Source organism: Pristiophorus japonicus, unplaced genomic scaffold (assembly GCF_044704955.1).
Source record: "Pristiophorus japonicus isolate sPriJap1 unplaced genomic scaffold, sPriJap1.hap1 HAP1_SCAFFOLD_697, whole genome shotgun sequence".
Taxonomy (NCBI): Eukaryota; Metazoa; Chordata; class Chondrichthyes; family Pristiophoridae; genus Pristiophorus; species Pristiophorus japonicus.
Window position 1 is genome coordinate 35,171 of NW_027254610.1, and position 18,346 is coordinate 53,516.

General features: G+C 53.2%; 1 protein-coding gene across 2 annotated transcripts in view; it reads left to right on the forward strand.

Moving 5' to 3' along the window:
* Positions 1 to 507: 507 nt before the first annotated feature.
* The window catches only part of LOC139256205 (protein numb homolog), a 32,234-nt gene continuing 14,395 nt past the window's right edge, over positions 508 to 18,346 (forward strand). The window contains exons 1-2 of one of the 2 annotated variants that reach the window (XM_070874154.1): positions 508 to 643; positions 4,244 to 4,318. In XM_070874154.1, the coding sequence (XP_070730255.1) occupies positions 518 to 643; positions 4,244 to 4,318 (201 nt within the window). In that variant the 5' untranslated portion in view covers positions 508 to 517. Of the gene's footprint in view, positions 644 to 4,243; positions 4,319 to 8,170; positions 8,248 to 18,346 lie in introns of those variants that run through there. The other variant, XM_070874155.1, reaches the window with a different exon arrangement.

Consider the following 18,346-nt stretch of genomic DNA (forward strand, 5'->3'; position numbering starts at 1 on the left):
TGTCCTGGGGCCAATATTTATCCCTCAATCAACATCACAAAAATACAGGTGATCTGGGTCATTATCACATTGCTGTTTGTGGGAGCTTGCTGTGCGCAAATTGGCTGCCGCGTTTCCCACATTACAACAGTGACTGGACTTCAAAAAGTACTTCATTGGCTGTAAAGCGCTTTGAGATGTCCGGTGGTTGTGAAAGGCGCTATGTAAATGAAAATCTTTCCATTCTGATTCTCGAACGTAAAGGATATTAGAGGGGTGATTGTGGAGCTCGTTACGGTCAGGAACTGCCGAACCCCCCCCTGCCCCCCCCTCCCTCCAATTGTGTTGCGTGACTCTTGAGGTGTCGGTCAGCGCTCTCTCTCACCTCGGGAGTTGGGAGGCCGTGTGTTCGAGTCCCCCCCACTTGAAGTCTACGTGGTGGGAAGGGAAGCGTCGCACTGGGCTAACTGTGTTTCTCCCCTCCCCCCCCCTCGCCCTCCCCCTTGTTCCTTTCCTGTGTAGGGAGAGGGACCCCGCCATGAACAAACTGCGACAGAGCCTCCGCCGAAAGAAACAGCCGTATGTGCCCGAGGCCAGTCGCCCCCACCAGTGGCAGGCCGATGAAGAGGCCGTTCGCAAGGGCAAGTGCAACTTCTCCGTCCGGGTGAGTGCAGCAACTGGCTTGTCCGTCCCACGCCCGTAACACCCACGCCCGTAACACGCCCCACGCCCGTAGCACGTCCCACGCCCGTAACACCCACGCCCGTAACACGCCCCATGTCCGTAGCACGTCCCACGCCCGTAACACGTCCCACGCCCGTAACACGTCCCACGCCCGTAACACGTCCCACGCCCGTAACACGTCCCACGCCCGTAACACGCCCCACGCCCGTAGCACGTCCCACGCCCGTAACACACCCCACGCCCGTAACACGCCCCACGCCCGTAACACGCCCCACGCCCGTAACACGCCCCACGCCCGTAACACGCCCCACGCCCGTAGCACGTCCCACGCCCGTAACACACCCCACGCCCGTAACACGCCCCACGCCCGTAACACGCCCCACGCCCGTAACACGCCCCACGCCCGTAGCACGTCCCACGCCCGTAACACATCCCATGCCGCTCCGCGCGGAGCCAAATCGAGCAAAAAGCCCGACACCGAAGGCACACATAACAATGGCCCAGAAATCCCGGCTCCGTGCGGAGTGTGTACGCACCCGGGAAGGCATCGGGAAAGCCGATTTTCAGCACGTGCATTAGACTGGATGACTTTGTGTCGGCCGGCGCAGGTATAATGGTAAGTACTGCAGGGAATCGAATACGGCCAGGGCGATCTCCTGGACTAGTGTCGATCGACTGGATGGGTCGGGGAGGAATTTTACCCAGATTACTTTCTCCAATTGCCCTGGGTTTTTATCTGCATTTTGCCTCTCCCAGGAGATCACATGGCTCCGGTTGGGGTGCAGTGTAGAATGTTTCGGTGTAAGGGGTGTCGCAGTTGTGTGAGGCGGACTGGTTGGGCTGGGTGCTCTTTGCCTTTCCACCATTGTTCATAGGTTTATATGTAACCTTCAGGGCTGCTGACCGAGGGCCGTGCGGCTCTTTGTCGGCCGGAGCAGACACGATGGGCCGGAATGGCCTCCTTCTGCCCTGTAAATTTCTATGTGCTGAAAACCGGCTTTTCCGATCTGTCAAGTTCCAGCTCCAGCTTGACAGATCATCCACACCTCGTGAGCGAGGATATTTGTATGGGCAAGATTGCGGGATTTACCCATATCTTGCCCAGCAGATGTCCTCAAACCTCTTGCGTCTGATAGAAGCAGATGCATAGCCCACTGTTACAGGCGTAAGAGTTTTAAAACACACACAAACCTTGTAAAATAAAATTGTAAAAACAAATGTTATTGTTAAAAACGCTCCCCACTCCGGAAAGTTTATTTTAAACCATAATTTAAAAAAAATTTTTATCGCAAAAATAAATATTTTTTAAATACATAAATAACTTTAATTTAAACGAATAAAAGTATGTTGTGCATTTTTTCTATCTTTTATTATTGGTTGTGTGTGTTTGGGGGGGGGGGAAGGGGTTTCTCATTCATAAAAATAATGGGTTCTCCAACTTACGGAGTTCCCATTATTATGAATGAGAACATACTTTAGCTGATTGGCTGCCCAGAGCCATGTGACTGCAGCTCCAGGCCCCCGTGCACGTGCTGCGATGCACAGTCAGTGGAGGCCTCAGGACTGGGAATTCGCGTGGGGGCAGCAGGAACAGGTAGGAGCGCTTCATTTTTCCAGAATCCAGTCGTTCGCCCGCGGGGAAAGGAGAAACCGGGATTTCTGGGCCATTAGAACAGGTGACTTAAGAGATCAGTTTTAACAAGTGCCTTAACAGAGGAGAGGTGTAATGTATTTGTTTCCCGGGTTCTTTGCTGAAGAATTCATAGCGACACACTGCTATTAAGAACTAGTTGGTTTATTAACAAAGGTTTCACAATCACACGACACATTACCGGTTCATCCACCAGGCTCACAACCACCTGCCCCATCGTGGATCCCCCGAACCCAACTGGCCGGGGTTTTATTGAGTCTTGTGAACATCACGTGACTGGCTAAGCCACTCCCCACTCAACAGCTCTGCAACTATTTTTGGTGGAAATTTTCATTCAACTGCCCCCTTGTTTTTTTTTGAGGGAACCAAAAACACAGATTAACGATTGAACCATTGTCAAATCAATCAAATTAAATCAAATAAAAATTTGGTTGCCGGGGGGCGATGATGCACTCCAGTCCCTCCGGCGCCCGTCTCACGCGGAAGGCCACGAGCGTACCGGTGGACACCGCGTGCTCCATCTCCAGGGACACCCCGGCTCGGATGTAACCGCGGAAGAGAGGCAGGTCAGTCGGGCTGAACGACCCCCTCGACCGCCCGCTGCCTGGACCGCCTGATGGCAACAGCTCTACAAACGTCACAGGTGGAGAGGTTTAAGAAGTAGGAGCAGGAGTCGGCCATTCGGCCCCTCGAGCCTGTTCCGCCATTCAATCAGGTCATAGAAACATAGAAAATAGGTGCAGGAGTAGGCCATTCAGCCCTTCTAGCCTGCACCGCCATTCAATGAGTTCATGGCTGAACATGAAACTTCAGTACCCCATTCCTGCTTTCTCGCCATACCCCTTGCTCCCCCGAGTAGTAAGGACTTCATCTAACTCCCTTTTGAATATATTTAGTGATCTTCGACCTCAGCGGCACTTTCCCTGCCCGATCCCTATATCCCATTTCTGACGAAGAGTCATTGACCTCCACAGATGCCGCCTGACCTGCTGGCTGTATCCAACATTCTCTGTTCTTACCCCATAATCCCTCGATTCCCTTAATGCCTAAAAATCTATCGCCCTCTGTCTTGAATAGACTCAACGACTGAGCCTCCACAGCCCTCTGGGGGCAGAGAATTCCAAAGATTCACCACCCTCTGAGTGAAGAAATTCCTCCTCATCTCAGTCCTAAATGGCCGACCCCTTATCCTGAGACTGTGTGACCCCTGGTTCTAGACGCCCCAGCCAGAGGGAATCCCAGAACTTGGGGCCCCGGCAGCTGAAGGCACGGCCGCCAATTGTGGGGCGAAGGGGGTGGGGAGGGAGGGGGCCGCACAAGAGGTCACAATCGGTGGAAGAGGGAGTTTGAGGAGGGAGGGGTTGTAGGGCTGGAGGAGGGTACAGAAGATGTCTCGATGCTGGGGATGTTGGCCTGGTCGAGGACGCTAACGTTGGTGTGTCTGTCTTCACGGCCAAAGGTGGGCAGAGGAAACATTGCAAGGGACACCCTCAAAGCCTCCCTGATAAAGTGCGACATCCCCACTGACACCTGGGAGTCCCTGGCCAAAGACCGGTCCGCCCTAAGTGGAGGAAGTGCATCCGGGAGGGCGCTGAGCACCTCGAGTCTCGTCGCCGAGAGCGTGCAGAAACCAAGCGCAGGCAGCAGAAGGAGCGTGCGGCAAACCTGTCCCACCCACCCCTTCCCTCAACGACTATTCCCGTATCGGGCTGTTCAGCCACGTGAGGACTCACTTTAAGAGTGGGAGCAAGTCTTCCTCGATTCCGAGGGACTGCCTATGATGATGATGGCAGAAGAGGGTGAGGTGTGAGGTCACAGGAACAGGGATTTAAACTCAGCGATGGATGCTGGGCAGGGTGATATCTGTAACGGGAAATATGGCTGGCGTGGTTTTTAAATAATAATTAGTTCCCCTCTCTCCCTGTACAGTACCTGGGCCATGTGGAAGTGGAGGAATCCCGGGGGATGCATGTGTGCGAGGATGCAGTGAAGAAACTCAAAACTGTGAGTATTTCTGATTGTCATTTTCTGAACTGCTTTTCTCCTCTTCCTGCTCCTTAAGCCCGCAGCCTGGTGGCTTTTAGCCCCTTTACAATCGGTGGCCGAGACGAAATGCTCCCCTTGTCTGAATTTAAGAAAGACTTGCGTTTGCAGATTTGGGGGGAGGATTTGAGGGGAAATTTCTTCACCCAGAGGGCGGTGGGGGTCTGGGGCGGAACTCGCTGCCTGAAAGGGTGGAAGAGGCAGAAACCCTCACCACATTTGGATGTGCAGCTTGAAGTGCCGTAACCTACAGGGCTACGGACCCAGAGCTGGAAAGTGGGATTAGGCTGGGTAGCTGTTTGTCGGACACGATGGGCCGAATGGCCTCCTTCCGTGCTGTAAATGTCTCTGATTCGATGATATCGCGCCTTTCACGACAACCAGACGCTCCAAAACGCATTACAGCCAATCGAAGTGCAGTCACTGTTGTATTGATGGGAAACGCCAATTTGCGCACAGCAAGCTCCCACAAACAGCAATGTGATAATGACCCAGATCATCAGTTTATAGTGATGTTGATTCGGATGAGACCTTAAACCGAGGCCCGGTCTGCCCCCCTCAGGTGGAAGTAAAAGATCCCACAGGAATATTTCGAAGAAGAGCAAGGGGGAGTTCTCCCCGGTGTCCTGGGGCCAATATTTATCCCTCAATTAACATCACTAAAACAGGTGATTTGGGTCACTATCACATTGCTATTTGCGGGAGCTTGCTGTGCACAAATTGGCTTCAAAAAGTACCTCATCGGCTGTAAAGCGCTTTGAGACGTCTGGTGGTCGTGAAAGGTGCTATATAAATGCAAGTCTTTCTTTCTTGAATTAAAGATTAATCTCCCGGAAGCTGCTGAGAGCAAATATCCAGGAGAAAAAAACCATAAGGGCTTTAAAATAAAAATAGTGCTTTAAAAATTGTTTTCTTGTTCAATTAGTTATAAAAATATTGGAGATGGGGGGGGGGGGGGGAAAGGACTTTTGAGTGATTTTTGACCCTCAGCCAATCGGGTAACAGAGTTAATTCGCGATCCGATTGGTCGTGGGAAGGCAAGTGCTGTGATGATGGGTGTGCCTGGCGACCAGTGGCGGGAGAGTGGGGGCGGGGCCGTTGGTGGTCATGTGACGACCCCTCCAGGAATGCGTCCAGACAGAGTTGGCGACCCAGTGTTCCGTGACGCAGGGGAAGATCCCAGCTGGGCCTTGGGTGCTGGGGTTCGGGGCTTTCAACTCTTCCCTTGCGTTCGGCCCTGAGAGAGAGAGAGAGAGAGACAGAGAGTGAGCCTCGATCATTTCTAGCTCGGCAGCTCTGGACAACGACCAGCTAATGGCGCCCTCTCCCCGCACCGGGGAAAACGCCGTATAATGGAGCACTCCTCCAGTTGCAACCTCTTGAGCACCATCGGTTCCCATCGCTCCACCATCGGTGGCCGTGCCTTCAGCTGCCTGGGCCCCAAGCTCTGGGATTCTCTCCCTAAACCTCTCCGCCTCTCTCTCCTCCTTTTAAGACGCTCCTTAAAACCGACCTCTTTGACCAAACCTTTGGTGCTCATGTGTGCTTACGTGGATCGGTGTCAAATTTTGTCTGATTTATGCTCCCGTGAGTCGCCTTGGGGTGTGTGGCTACGCTTAAAGCATAAACACCGCAGGGAGCAGCACGTGACTACAGTGTGGGCAGGTACAGCAGGAGTGGCGAGGTCGGGGCGAAGGAGCGGCGAGAGTTCGTAGAGGGGTGTGATCAGGGCCCAGGGGCAGCACGGGCCCAGCCCACACTGTGCGATATGTGGGCGCACTGGGTCCGTGCAGCAGAGCTGGTCTCCGGTCGTCCTGGTTAACCCTTGCCACTGGACCAGGACCTCGCTCTGTCAAGCCCCGTGTGGTGGCTGGTGTGCAACGGTCACCCCACATTAAACAAATCCACCCACAGGCATCTTCCACCCTTCAGGATGTAGTTCGGGATCTGGAATATTAGGTCCTTCATTGAAAGACCTGTGAACTCAGCCCTTTTTGGCGTGGAGCAAGTCATCCCTGCTTCGAGGGACCGCCTATGATGATATAAATGCAAATATAAATGGGGAAAATGAGACGAGGGATGATTTGTTGTAGTTGGAAGGTCCCTCATTCAGTATTCACTTGTGTACAGGATCCTGTGCAGAGCAGCACGCAGGGACCAGGCAGCGGGGCCTAATCGGCTTATCATCCATAACCAGCTGGCTGACACGCTGTGTAAAGGGGCCTGTTTGCAGAGGGGGCGGTTAGCCCACAGTGCAGTCTTTTTATCGTTCGTTTGCTCGCCGGGAGGATACATGATCGCTCGTGTAAACGCACTCGGGGCGGGTTCTGAACAATCTCAATGAGGCCTTCCTGTTTTGGGTTTCCTGCCGGAGTTGGACCCAAGTCCGTTGGTGAACCAGATTTATTGCCAGAGAGGTTAACAATGATTAACCTCTTACGCCCCAGTTTAATCAGCTATGAGCCACCTGTTGCTGGTTGGTGCTTTTTCCTGATCACAGTATCTCAGAAATGTACAGCACGGAAGGAGGCCATTTCGGCCCATCGTGTCCACGCCGGCCGACAAAGAGCTACCCAGCCTAATCCCACTTTCCAGCAACTGTACAGGGTATTGGTGAGGCCGCACCTGGAGTACTGCGTGCAGTTTTGTTCACCTTACTTAAGGAAGGATATACTAGCTTTGGAGGGGGTACAGAGACGATTCACTAGGCTGATTCCGGAGATGAGGGGGTGACCTTATGATGATAGATTGAGTAGACTGGGTCTTTACTCATTAGAGTTCAGAAGGATGAGGGGTGATCTTATAGAAACATTTAAAATAATGAAAGGGATGGACAAGATAGAGGCAGAGAGGTTGTTTCCACTGGTCGGGGAGACTAGAACTAGGAGGCACAGCCTCAAAATACGGGGGAGCCAATTTAAAACCGAGTTGAGAAGAAATTTCTTCTCCCAGAGGGTTGTGAATCTGTGGAATTCTCTGCCCAAGGAAGCAGTTGAGGCTAGCTCATTGAATGTATTCAAATCACAGATAGATAGATTTTTAACCAATAAGGGAATTAAGGGTTACGGGGAGCGGGCGGGTAAGTGGAGCTGAGTCCACGGCCAGATCAGCCATGATCTTGTTGAGTGGCGGAGCAGGCTCGAGGGGCTAGATGGCCTACTCCTGTTCCTAATTCTTATGTTCTTATGTACTAAGGAAGGCAAATGGCGTAGTCTTTTATTGCAGGGGGTTGGAGTACAAGAGTAAGGAAGTCTTGCTATAATTGTACAGGGCCTTGGTGAGACCACACCTGGAGTACTGCGCACAGTTTTGGTCTCCTGATCTAAGGAGGGATATACTTGCCTTGGAGGCGGTACAACGGAAGTTCACTAGATTGATCCCTGGGATGAGAGGGCTGTCTTATGATGATAAATTGCATAGAATGGGCCGATACTCTCTGGAGATTAGAAGAATGAGAGGTGATCTTATTGAAACGTACAAGATTCTGAGGGGGCTTGACAGGGTAGATGCAGGGAGGATGTTTCCCCCCCGGGCTGGGGAGTCTAGAACCAGGGGTCACAGTCTCAGGATAAGGGGTCGGCCATTTAGGACTGAGATGAGGAGAAATTTCTTCACTCGGAGGGTGGTGAATCTTTGGAACTCTCTGCCCCAGAGGGCTGTGGAGGCTCAGTCGTTGAGTATATTCAAGGTGGAGATCGATAGAATTTTGGACTCGAGAGGAATCGAGGGATATGGAGATCGGGCGGGAAAGTGGAGTTGAGGTCGAAGATCAGCTGTGATTTTATTGAATGGCGGAGCAGGCTCGAGGGGCCGAATGGCCAACTCCTGCTCCTAATTCTTGTGTTCTTATGTTCAGTGGGTCCGTAGCCCTGCAGGTTACGGCACTTCAGGTACACATCCAAGTACTTTTTAAATGTGGTGAGGGTTTCTGCCTCTACCACCCTTTCAGGCCGTGAGTTCCAGACCTCCACCACCCTCTGGGTTAAAACATTTCCCCTCAAATCCCCTCTAAACCTTCTACCAATTACTTTAAATCTATGCCCCCTGGTTGTTGACCCCTCTGCTAAGGGAAACAGCTCCTTCCTATCCACTCTATCCAGACCCCTCTAAAATTCTCCAGTCCGTAACATAACATTTCCCGTAAATCATAGAATCACAGAACCGGTTACAGCACAGGAGGCCATTCGGCCCATCGAGCCCATGCCGGCTCTCTGCAAGAGCCCCTCAGCCAGTCCCACTCCCCCCGCCCTTTCCCCGTAGCCCTACAAATATTTTTCCTTCAGGTACTTATCCAACTCCCTTTTGAAAGCCGCGATTGAGTCTGCCTCCACCGCCCTCTCAGGCAGCGCATTCCAGATCCTAACCACTCGCTGCGTGAAAACGTTTTCCTTCGTGTCGTCTTTGGTTCTTTTGCCAATCGCCTTAAATCTGTGTCCCTCTGGTTCTCGACCCTTCCACCAATGGGAACAGTTTCTCTCGATCTACTCTGCCCAGACCCCTCCTGATGTTGAACACCGCGATCAAATCTCCTCTCAACCTTCTCTGCTCCAAGGAGAACAACCCCGGCTTCTTCAGTCTCTCCCCGTCACTGAAGTCCCTCATCCCTGGAACCATTCTGGTAAATCTTTTCTGCGCCCTCTCTAAGGCCTTCACATCCTTCCTAAAGTGCGGGGCCCAGAATTGGACACACTACTCCAGCTGTGGCCGAACCAATGTTCATCATAATTTCTGTACTTTTGTACTCTACGCCTCTATTTATGAAGCCCAGGATCACGTAAGCCTTTTCTGACCACTTTCTCAACCTGCCCTGCCACATTCAATGATTTGAGCACATATACCCCAGGTCTCTCTGTTCCTGCACCTCCTTTAGGGTTGATGCTCCTATCATGTGCTATTAGGTGTTTCTCATAGACTTGTACCTTTATGTGTGTCCTAAGCGACGTAAATGATGTAGGCTGCACCGGACTGTTCGCAAGCTAAGTCTCCTGTTTTACCCAGAGCTGGGCTCCTGACCCCCATCCCCACTCCATCACCAAGAGCACATAGTCCCACCGTTAATTCTTTCACGGAATGTGGCCGTCGCTGGCAAGGTCGGCATTTATTCGGCCATGGGAGCATCACGGCCAAGCTTGCTCTCGCCCTCACTCCGACCTTTGCCCCCTGGCACTATCCAGCAAGGGTCACTGGACGGCCATTGGGGGCGGACAGCCTGTTTTTCTTTCTTTTCAGGCCTCACCCCAGGGCCCTGAGGCAAGACAGAGCGTTACAACAGTGACTGCTCTTCAAAAAGTGCTTCATTGGCGGTAAAGCACTATGGGATGTCCCGCGGTTGTGAAAGGCGCTATAGAAATGCAAGTTCTTCCTTACTACCATTACCTTTTTATTCTTTCACGGGATGTGGGCGTCGCTGGCAAGGCCGGCATTTATTGCCCATCCCTAATTGCCCCTCGAGAAGGTGGTGGTGAGCCGCCTTCTTGAACCGCTGTAGTCCATGTGGTGAAGGTGCTCCTATTAGGGAGGGAATTCCAGGATTGTGACCCAGCGACGATGAAGGAACGGCCGATATATTTCCATGTCAGGCTGGTGTGTGTGACTGGGAGGGGAACGTGGAGGGGGTGGTGTTCCCACGCGCCTGCTGCCCTTGTCCTTCTAGGCGGTAGAGGTCGCGGGGTTTGAAGAAATTCCTCCTCATCTCCGTTTTAAGTGGGCGACCCCGTATTCTGAAACTGTGCGCCCCCTTAGTTCCAGATTGGAGTAGGAGCAGTTTAAATACACAGCCCCATGTCCTGCACAATCTGTCGGAGTGAGATAATCTATCGCCAGGCCCGATCGTTGTTGTACGCACCTCCTGTCTGTTCGCCTCGAAGTCTTACCCGACTATGGAGTGAACAGATTCCGCTCTCTAAGCCCAACGCAGCCAGCTTTCTCGGACACCCTGTGCACAGCTCCTGTGAGGGTTAATCCAAGCGAGGCGCAGACAGATTGGCAGAGCTCGCCGTGCTCTGTCACTTTAGCCTGGTGTTTGGGACTCTCGCCTTGGCCTTGGAAGCCGTGTTCCCTCCAGCCCCGCCCCTCGGGGACTGAGTCTTGGGCAGGATGTCCCGTCCCATATTGGGATTTAGCGAGGGATCTGTGAACTGTGAACTGGGATCGACCTAGAGTAGGTCCCGGGCAAGGCACTGGCTGTTGGGCCAGAGAGCACGTGTGTGGCCCAGGCTGGGCTGTCAGCGGACTGGCCGATGAGGACCAGGCTCCTGTTGGGAGCGAGCCCATTCTGTGCCTCCCAGCTGGCCAGGCTTGACACCAGCACATTGTGTGGGCCGTCTCCAGAGGGGCACTGAGCACACTGGGGGTGGGCCGTCTCCATTGCTCTCCGGGGGGGGGGGGGGGGGCACTGAGCACACTAGGGGTGGGCCGTCTCCATTGCTCTCCGGGGGGGCACTGAGCACACCGGGAGTGGGCCGTCTCCATTGCTCTCCGGGGGGGGGGGCATTGAGCACACTGGGAGTGGGCCGTCTCCATTGCTCTCCGGGGGGGGGCACTGAGCACACTGGGAGTGGGCCGTCTCCATTGCTCTCCGGGGGGGGGGGGGACACTGAGCACACTGGGGGTGGGCCGTCTCCATTGCTCTCCGGGGGAGGCACTGAGCACACCGGGAGTGGGCCGTCTCCATTGCTCTCCGGGGGGGCACTGAGCACACCGGGAGTGGGCCATCTCCATTGCTCTCCGGTGGGGGGGGGGCACTGAGCACACTGGGGGTGGGCCGTCTCCATTGCTCTCCGGGGGGGGGGGGCACTGAGCACACTGGGGGTGGGCCATCTCCATTGCTCTCCGGGGGGGGGGGCACTGAGCACACTGGGGTGGGCCATCTCCATTGCTCTCCGGGGGGGGGGGCACTGAGCACACTGGGGTGGGCCGTCTCCATTGCTCTCCGCGGGGGGGGGCACTGAGCACACTGGGGGTGGGCCGTCTCCATTGCTCTCCGCGGGGGGGGGGGCACTGAGCACACTGGGGGAGGGCCGTCTCCATTGCTCTCCGCAGGGGGGGGCACTGAGCACACTGGGGGTGGGCCATCTCCATTGCTCTCCGGGGGGGGACACTGAGCACACTTGGGGTGGGCCATCTCCATTGCTCTCCGGGGGGGGCACTGACGCACGCTGGGGGTGGGATGTCACTGAGTATGGCCACCGAGCTTCCCGGCCTCGCCTTTCTCCTCCTTCTTCTCTTCCTTTCAGCCCTTCCCTTTCTCCTGTCCTTTCCTTCCTTCACAACCTTCCGTCCTCTCCATCTCGCTCTTCCTCGCCCTCCTCTCCCCTCCCCTCTCCTCCTCTCCCCTCCCCTCTCCTCCTCTCTTCTCCCTCTCCTCCTCTCTTCTCCCTCTCCTCTTCCCCCTCCCCTCCTCCTCTCTTCTCCCTCCCTCTCCCCTACAGAAAGTGGGATGAGGCTGGGTAGCTCATTGCCGGCCGGCGCGGACACAATGGGCCGAATGGCCTCCGTCCGTGCTGTAAACTTCTCTGATTCTGTGATGAGGCTCGAGTGGATGGGTTGGGCCGAATGGCCTGTTTCTGTGCTGTATATCCGGTGTGATGAAGACTGGCCTTCAGGGGGTGGGGGAGGGGGGGGGGTGCTGGGGGGGGGGGCTGGGGGCGGTGGTGGAGAAGCAGTCTGGAGCTCAGAATGGGATTCAGGGGAGGGGGCGAGATGCGCGAAAGGAGGACGATTGTCTCTGGATTTTGACTGAACGAAAACTACCTCAACGTTTTAACTTGTTAATTTTGTTTCCGTATCCTTGTCTGAAGCAGGTCCGTGCAAATGCCTCCTTTTTTTGTTTTATTAAAGCTGCTTACCGCTGTCTTGTTACGTTCCCTCCGTAACCCTCGCACTTTGCTGGTTAACCCCTCCGTCTCCCCGCCAGCGCGATCTGTGCCCCGCAATCGCTGCGTGGCGGCTTTTGTTGTCAATCATCGGGAAGAAACGGGGTTTTTCGGATTTCCGGACTAATCTTGACTCACTCGGCAGCAAAGCGGGAGTTTCGTGACTCTTGGGCCGTGGAAGTTCGGAGAAACTCTGGCATTTTACTGCGTTTGGGTTCAGTTGGGTCTGTCCGCAGATCTCCCCCCGGACTATTCGCTCCCTGACAGCTTCTCTATATCCGTAGCTCAGCGGTTATGTCACTGGACCAGCGATCCCGAGACCTGGACTGGTGATCCGGAGACCCGAGTTCAAATCCCACCACGGGAATTTCAATTCAGTTAATTAAATAAATCTGGAATAAAAAAGCCAGTGTCAGTAATGGTGACCATTGACTACCGGATTGTTGTAAAAACCCATCGGGTTCACTGACGTCCCTTTAGGGAAGGAAATCTGCCGCCCTTACCCGGTCTGGCCGATATGTGACTCCAGACTCACAGCGATGTGGTTGACTCTTAACTGCCCTCTGAAATGGCCCAGCGAGACACTCCGTCGTACCAAACCGCTCCGACAAAGTCAGCACTATGGGAGCACCTTCACCACACGGGACTGCAGCGGTTCAAGAAGGTGGCTCACCACCACCTTCTCAAGGGGCAATTAGGGATGGGCAATAAATGCCGGCCTTGCCAGCGACGCCCACATCTCGTGAAGGAATTTTTAAAAAAAACCTGAGGTGTGATCTGGGGGAAGGAGCCCGTCACTAAGGGCTGCTGACCAGGGCCTCGAACATTCTTATTGAATCACTTTTGGGCCGTATTCAGGAGTTCCTTCTACGGTAAATTGCCAGTGTTTGATCGGATTGGCTGGGGGTCAGCTATACTAACCTCTCACACACTAACCCGCTACTGAGCATGTGTCAGCAGATGCCCCTGGTTGGTGTCAAACTGGGCAGTGATCTCACTGGGTTAGAGATGTCCCTCTGCTCTCCCTGTCTCGGGGAGTCCGGTCCAGGCCACGATAGGGGCCTGGAGATGCACAATGCTGTCGCGTAAACTCTTTAACTTTGGTGCTCCGAGAGATCTGGGGGTCCTCGTGCAAGAAACACAGAAAGCTAGCGTGCAGGTACAGCGAGCACTAAGATTAGTGGGAAAGCGGGTTGTGTAGAGGACACAGAGAGGCTGCAAGGAGATTTGGATAGGTTAAGCGAATGGGCTAAGGTCTGGCAGATGGAATACAATGTCGGAAAATGTGAGGTCATCCACCTTGGGAAAAAAAAACAAGTAAAAGGGAATATTATTTGAATGGGGAGAAATTACAACATGCTGCGGTGCAGAGGGACCTGGGGGTCCTTGTGCATGAATCACAAAGAGTTAGTTTGCAGGTGCAGCAGGTAATCAGGAAGGCGAATGAAATGTTGGCCTTCATTGCGAGAGGGATGGAGTACAAAAGCAGGGAGGTCTTGCTGCAACTGTACAGGGTATTGGTGAGGCCGCACCTGGAGTACTGCGTGCAGTTTTGGTCACCTTACTTAAGGAAGGATATACTAGCTTTGGAGGGGGTACAGAGACGATTCACTAGGCTGATTCCGGAGATGAGGGGGTGACCTTATGATGATAGATTGAGTAGACTGGGTCTTTACTCGTTGGAGTTCAGAAGGATGAGGGGGTGATCTTATAGAAACATTTAAAATAATGAAAGGGATGGACAAGATGGAGGCAGTGAGGTTGTTTCCACTGGTCGGGGAGACTAGAACTAGGGGGCACAGCCTCAAAATACGGGGGAGCCAATTTAAAACCGAGTTGAGAAGGAATTTCTTCTCCCAGAGGGTTGTGAATCTGTGGAATTCTCTGCCCAAGGAAGCAGTTGAGGCTAGCTCATTGAATGTATTCAAATCACAGATAGATAGATTTTGAACCAATAAGGGAATTAAGGGTTACGGGGAGCGGGCGGGTAAGTGGAGCTGAGTCCACGGCCAGATCAGCCATGATCTTGTTGAGTGGCGGAGCAGGCTCGAGGGGCTAGATGGCCTACTCCTGTTCCTAATTCTTATGTTCTTATGTACTAAGGAAGGCAATTGCCGTAATCCTTTATTGCAGGGGGTTGGAGTACAAGAGTAAGGAATTCTTGCTACAATTGTACAGGGCCTTGGTGAGACCACACCTGGAGTACTGCGCACAGTTTTGGTCTCCTGATCTAAGGAGGGATGTACTTGCCTTGGAGGCGGTACAACGGAAGTTCACCGGTCCCTGGGATGAGAGGGCTGTCTTATGATGATAAATTGCATAGAATGGGCCGATACTCTCTGGAGATTAGAAGAATGAGAGGTGATCTTATTGAAACGTACAAGATTCTGAGGGGGCTTGACAGGGTAGATACAGAGAGGATGTTTACCCCTGGCTGGGGAGTCTAGAACCAGGGGTCACAGTCTCAGGATAAGGGGTCGGCCATTTAGGACTGAGATGAGGAGAAATCAAGGGATATGGGGATCGGGCGGGAAAGTGGAGTTGAGGTCGAAGGTCAGCCGTGATCTCACTGAACAAAAGAACACAAGAATTAGGAGCAGGAGTCGGCCATTCGGCCCCTCGAGCCTGCTCCGCCATTCAATGAGATCACGGCTGATCTTCGACCTCAACTCCACTTTCCCGCCCGATCCCCATATACCTCGATTCCTCTCGAGTCCAAAATTCTATCGATCTCAGCCTTGAATATACTCAACGACTGAGCCTCCATAGCCCTCTGGGGCAGAGAATTTCAAAGATTCACCACCCTCCGAGTGAAGAAATTTCTCCTCATCTCAGTCCTAAATGGCCGACCCCTTATCCTGAGACTGTGTGACCCCTGGTTCGAGACTCCCCAGCCCGGGGGGGAAACACCCTCCCTGCATCAACCCTGTCAAGCCCCTGTAAGAATGTTGTACGTTTCAATGAGATCGCCTCTCATTCGTCTAAACAGAAGGCTGAAGGGAGACCTGATCGAGGTCTTTAAAATTATGAAGGGGTTCAATAGGGTGAGACGTAGAGAAGATGTTACCACTAAGGGGGGCCACCAATATCAGACAGTCACCAAGAAATCCAACGGGGAATTGAGGAGAAACTTCTTTACCCAGAGAGCGGTGAGAATGTGGAACTCGCTGCCACAGGGAGTGGTTGAGGCGAATAGTATTGATGTATTTAAGGGGAGGCTGGATAAACACATGAGGGAGAAAGGAATAGAGGGTTATGGTGATGGCGGGGAGATGGAGAGGGGTGGGAGGGGGTTGGTGTGGAGCATAAACCCCGGCACGGAGCAGATGGGCCGAATGGCCTGTTCCTGGGCTGCAGTGTAGATGCGGTCGGGGATCTTTGAGTGGGGGGTTTGACACTGGCGACGTTCTCTCAACGGTAACCACACCTGGCTCTGGCTCTGGCTTTGGCCCAACACTGACGCACTCTGCTCTGCTGCACCCCTTTCCGTGCTGCGCACATCGCTCGCTCCATCTAACCACTTCCGCCCCCTGCCAGCTCAAACACTCCTCCGTTTCGTCCCGAACCATTTTATAATCATTCTCTTTGGGCATCTTCCCGACTTGTGCAGGACCCGAAGAACTTCAAATCCATCTTCCGACAAGTAAGTTGAGGCCGGGTGCCAAGGCCAAAGGCTGCTGACTTAATTAGGAGTGAATGTTATGTGCCCTGGAAATCCTAAGTGAGATTATAAGAACATAAGAACATAAGAATTAGGAACAGGAGTAGGCCATCTAGCCCCTCGAGCCTGCTCCGCCATTCAACAAGATCATGGCTGATCTGGCCGTGGACTCAGCTCCACTTACCCGCCCGCTCCCTGTAACCCTTAATTCCCTTATTGGTTAAAAATCTATCTATCTGTGACTTGAATACATTCAATGAGCTAGCCTCAACTGCTTCCCTGGGCAGAGAATTCCACAGATTCACAACCCTCTGGGAGAAGAAATTCCTTCTCAACTCGGTTTTAAATTGGCTCCCCCGTATTTTGAGGCTGTGCCCCCTAGTTCTAGTCTCCCCGACCAGTGGAAACATGCTCTCTGCCTCTATCTTGTCCATCCCTTTCATTATTTTAAATGTTTCTATAAGATCACCCCTCATCCTTCTGAACTCCAAGAGTAAAGACCCAGTCTACTCAATCTATCATCATAAGGTCACCCCCTCATCTTATTCTGATATCTGCCTCAAAAATCTTAATTCAGATAAATAACACCGAGTTGCCCCATCTCTGTAACCTCTTTCAGCTTTCTGAGAGCTCTGCGCTCCTCTAATTCTGCCCTCTTGAGCAGCCCTGATTATAATCGCTCCACCATCGGTGGCCGTGCCTTCTGTTGCCTGGGCCCCCAAGCTCTGGAACTCCCTCCCTAAACCTCTCCGCCTCTCTCTCTTCCTTTAAGAATCTTTCCCACAGTGACTACACTTTAAAAAAAAAGTACTTCATTGGCTGTAAAGCACTTTGGGGCGTCCTGAGGGGGTGAAGGGCGCTATATAAATGCACGTCTTCCTTTTACCGATTTGTCCAAGCTGTTGGTCACCTGTCCTAACATTTCCTTGTCTGCCTCGGTGTCAAAGTTTGCCTGATAACGCTCCTGTGAAGCACCCTGGGATGTTACTATGTGAAAGTTCGATGGTGACTAACACAAAATGATACCCGGGGACACTGACGTTCAAAGCGCGTTTTGAAATGGGGTTAAATATTGGGTTCCCCGGCTGTGTGGGGTGGTACTGAGGCACACAGTGCAGAACCCACCTCCGATCGCCGTAGGAACAGAAGTGAAACCAACGCCCAGCAGGAGAGCAGGAGAAAGGTTTTCTTATCGTGCCTTTAACGTACAAAAACTTCCCACGGTGCTTAAAACGGGTGGTCAATTTCAGGAAACTCCCTGGAGAATTCCCCTCCCGTGCTGTGATGCCATCGATTGAGTTCCAGGAGCCTGTAGTTGCCCCAGGGCAGGACAGTGGCTTCTGCGTCATTTGGCTACGACGCCACACATGGCCAAATAGCTTCCACATGAATTGCCAGGTGGAATCATCCTTGTGCCCCAGAATGATGATGCCCCATGGTTCTTAGGGTTCTTGGGGATCATAGACCTCTCGAACGCTCTTGCTGTGATTTGATGTGAACTTGCAGCATTCCATATGCCCATTGGTTCCTTCCCTCCTTCTCCTGGCTTCCCATTGGCTCATTCAGTGCTGGCTCCTGGTCGCCCATTGGCTCGTTCAGTGCTGGCTCCTGGTCGCCTATTGGCTCTTTCAACGCTGGCTCCTGGCTGCCCATTGACTCGTTCAGTGCTGGCTCCTGGCTGCCCATTGGCTTGTTCAGTGCAGGCACCTGGTCGCCATTGGCTCATTCAATGCTGGCTCCTGGCTTCCCATTGGCTCTTTCAGTGCTGGCTCCTGGCTGCCGATTGGCTCGTTCAGTGCTCGCTCCTGGATGCCCATTGGTTCTTTCAGTGCTGGCTCCTGGCTTCCCATTGGCTGGCTCAGTGCTCGCTCCTGGCTGCCCATTGGCTCATTCAGTGTTTGCTCCTACCTTCCCATTGGCTCGTTCAGTGCTGGCTTCTGGCTGCCCATTGGCTCTTTCAGTGCTGGCTCCTGGCTTCCCATTGGCTCGTTCAGTGCTGGCTCCTGGCTTCCCATTGGCTCGTTCAGTGCTGGTTCCTGGCTTCCCATTGGCTCTTTTGTAGCGGGCTGATTTAACACTGGATCTCACCTGTTGCTAAATTGGGAGCGTCGGTACAGGATTTCCTAATAAGGAAAGATCTTATGGGGAGACTAAAACTATAAATATCAGACAGTCACTAATAAACCCAACGGGGAATTCAGGAGAAACCTCTTTACCCAGAGAGCGGTGAGAATGTGGATCTCGCTCCCGCAGGGAGGGGTTGAGGCGAATAGTATCGATGCATTTAAGGGGAAGCTGGATAAACACATGAGGGAGAAGGGAATAGAAGGATATGGTGATGGGGGGAGATGGAGAGGGGTGGGAGGGGGCTGGTGTGGAGCATAAACCCCGGCACGGAGCGGGGGGGGCCAGACGGACTGTTTCTGTGCCGTACGTTCTGTGTAATTCGAAGCC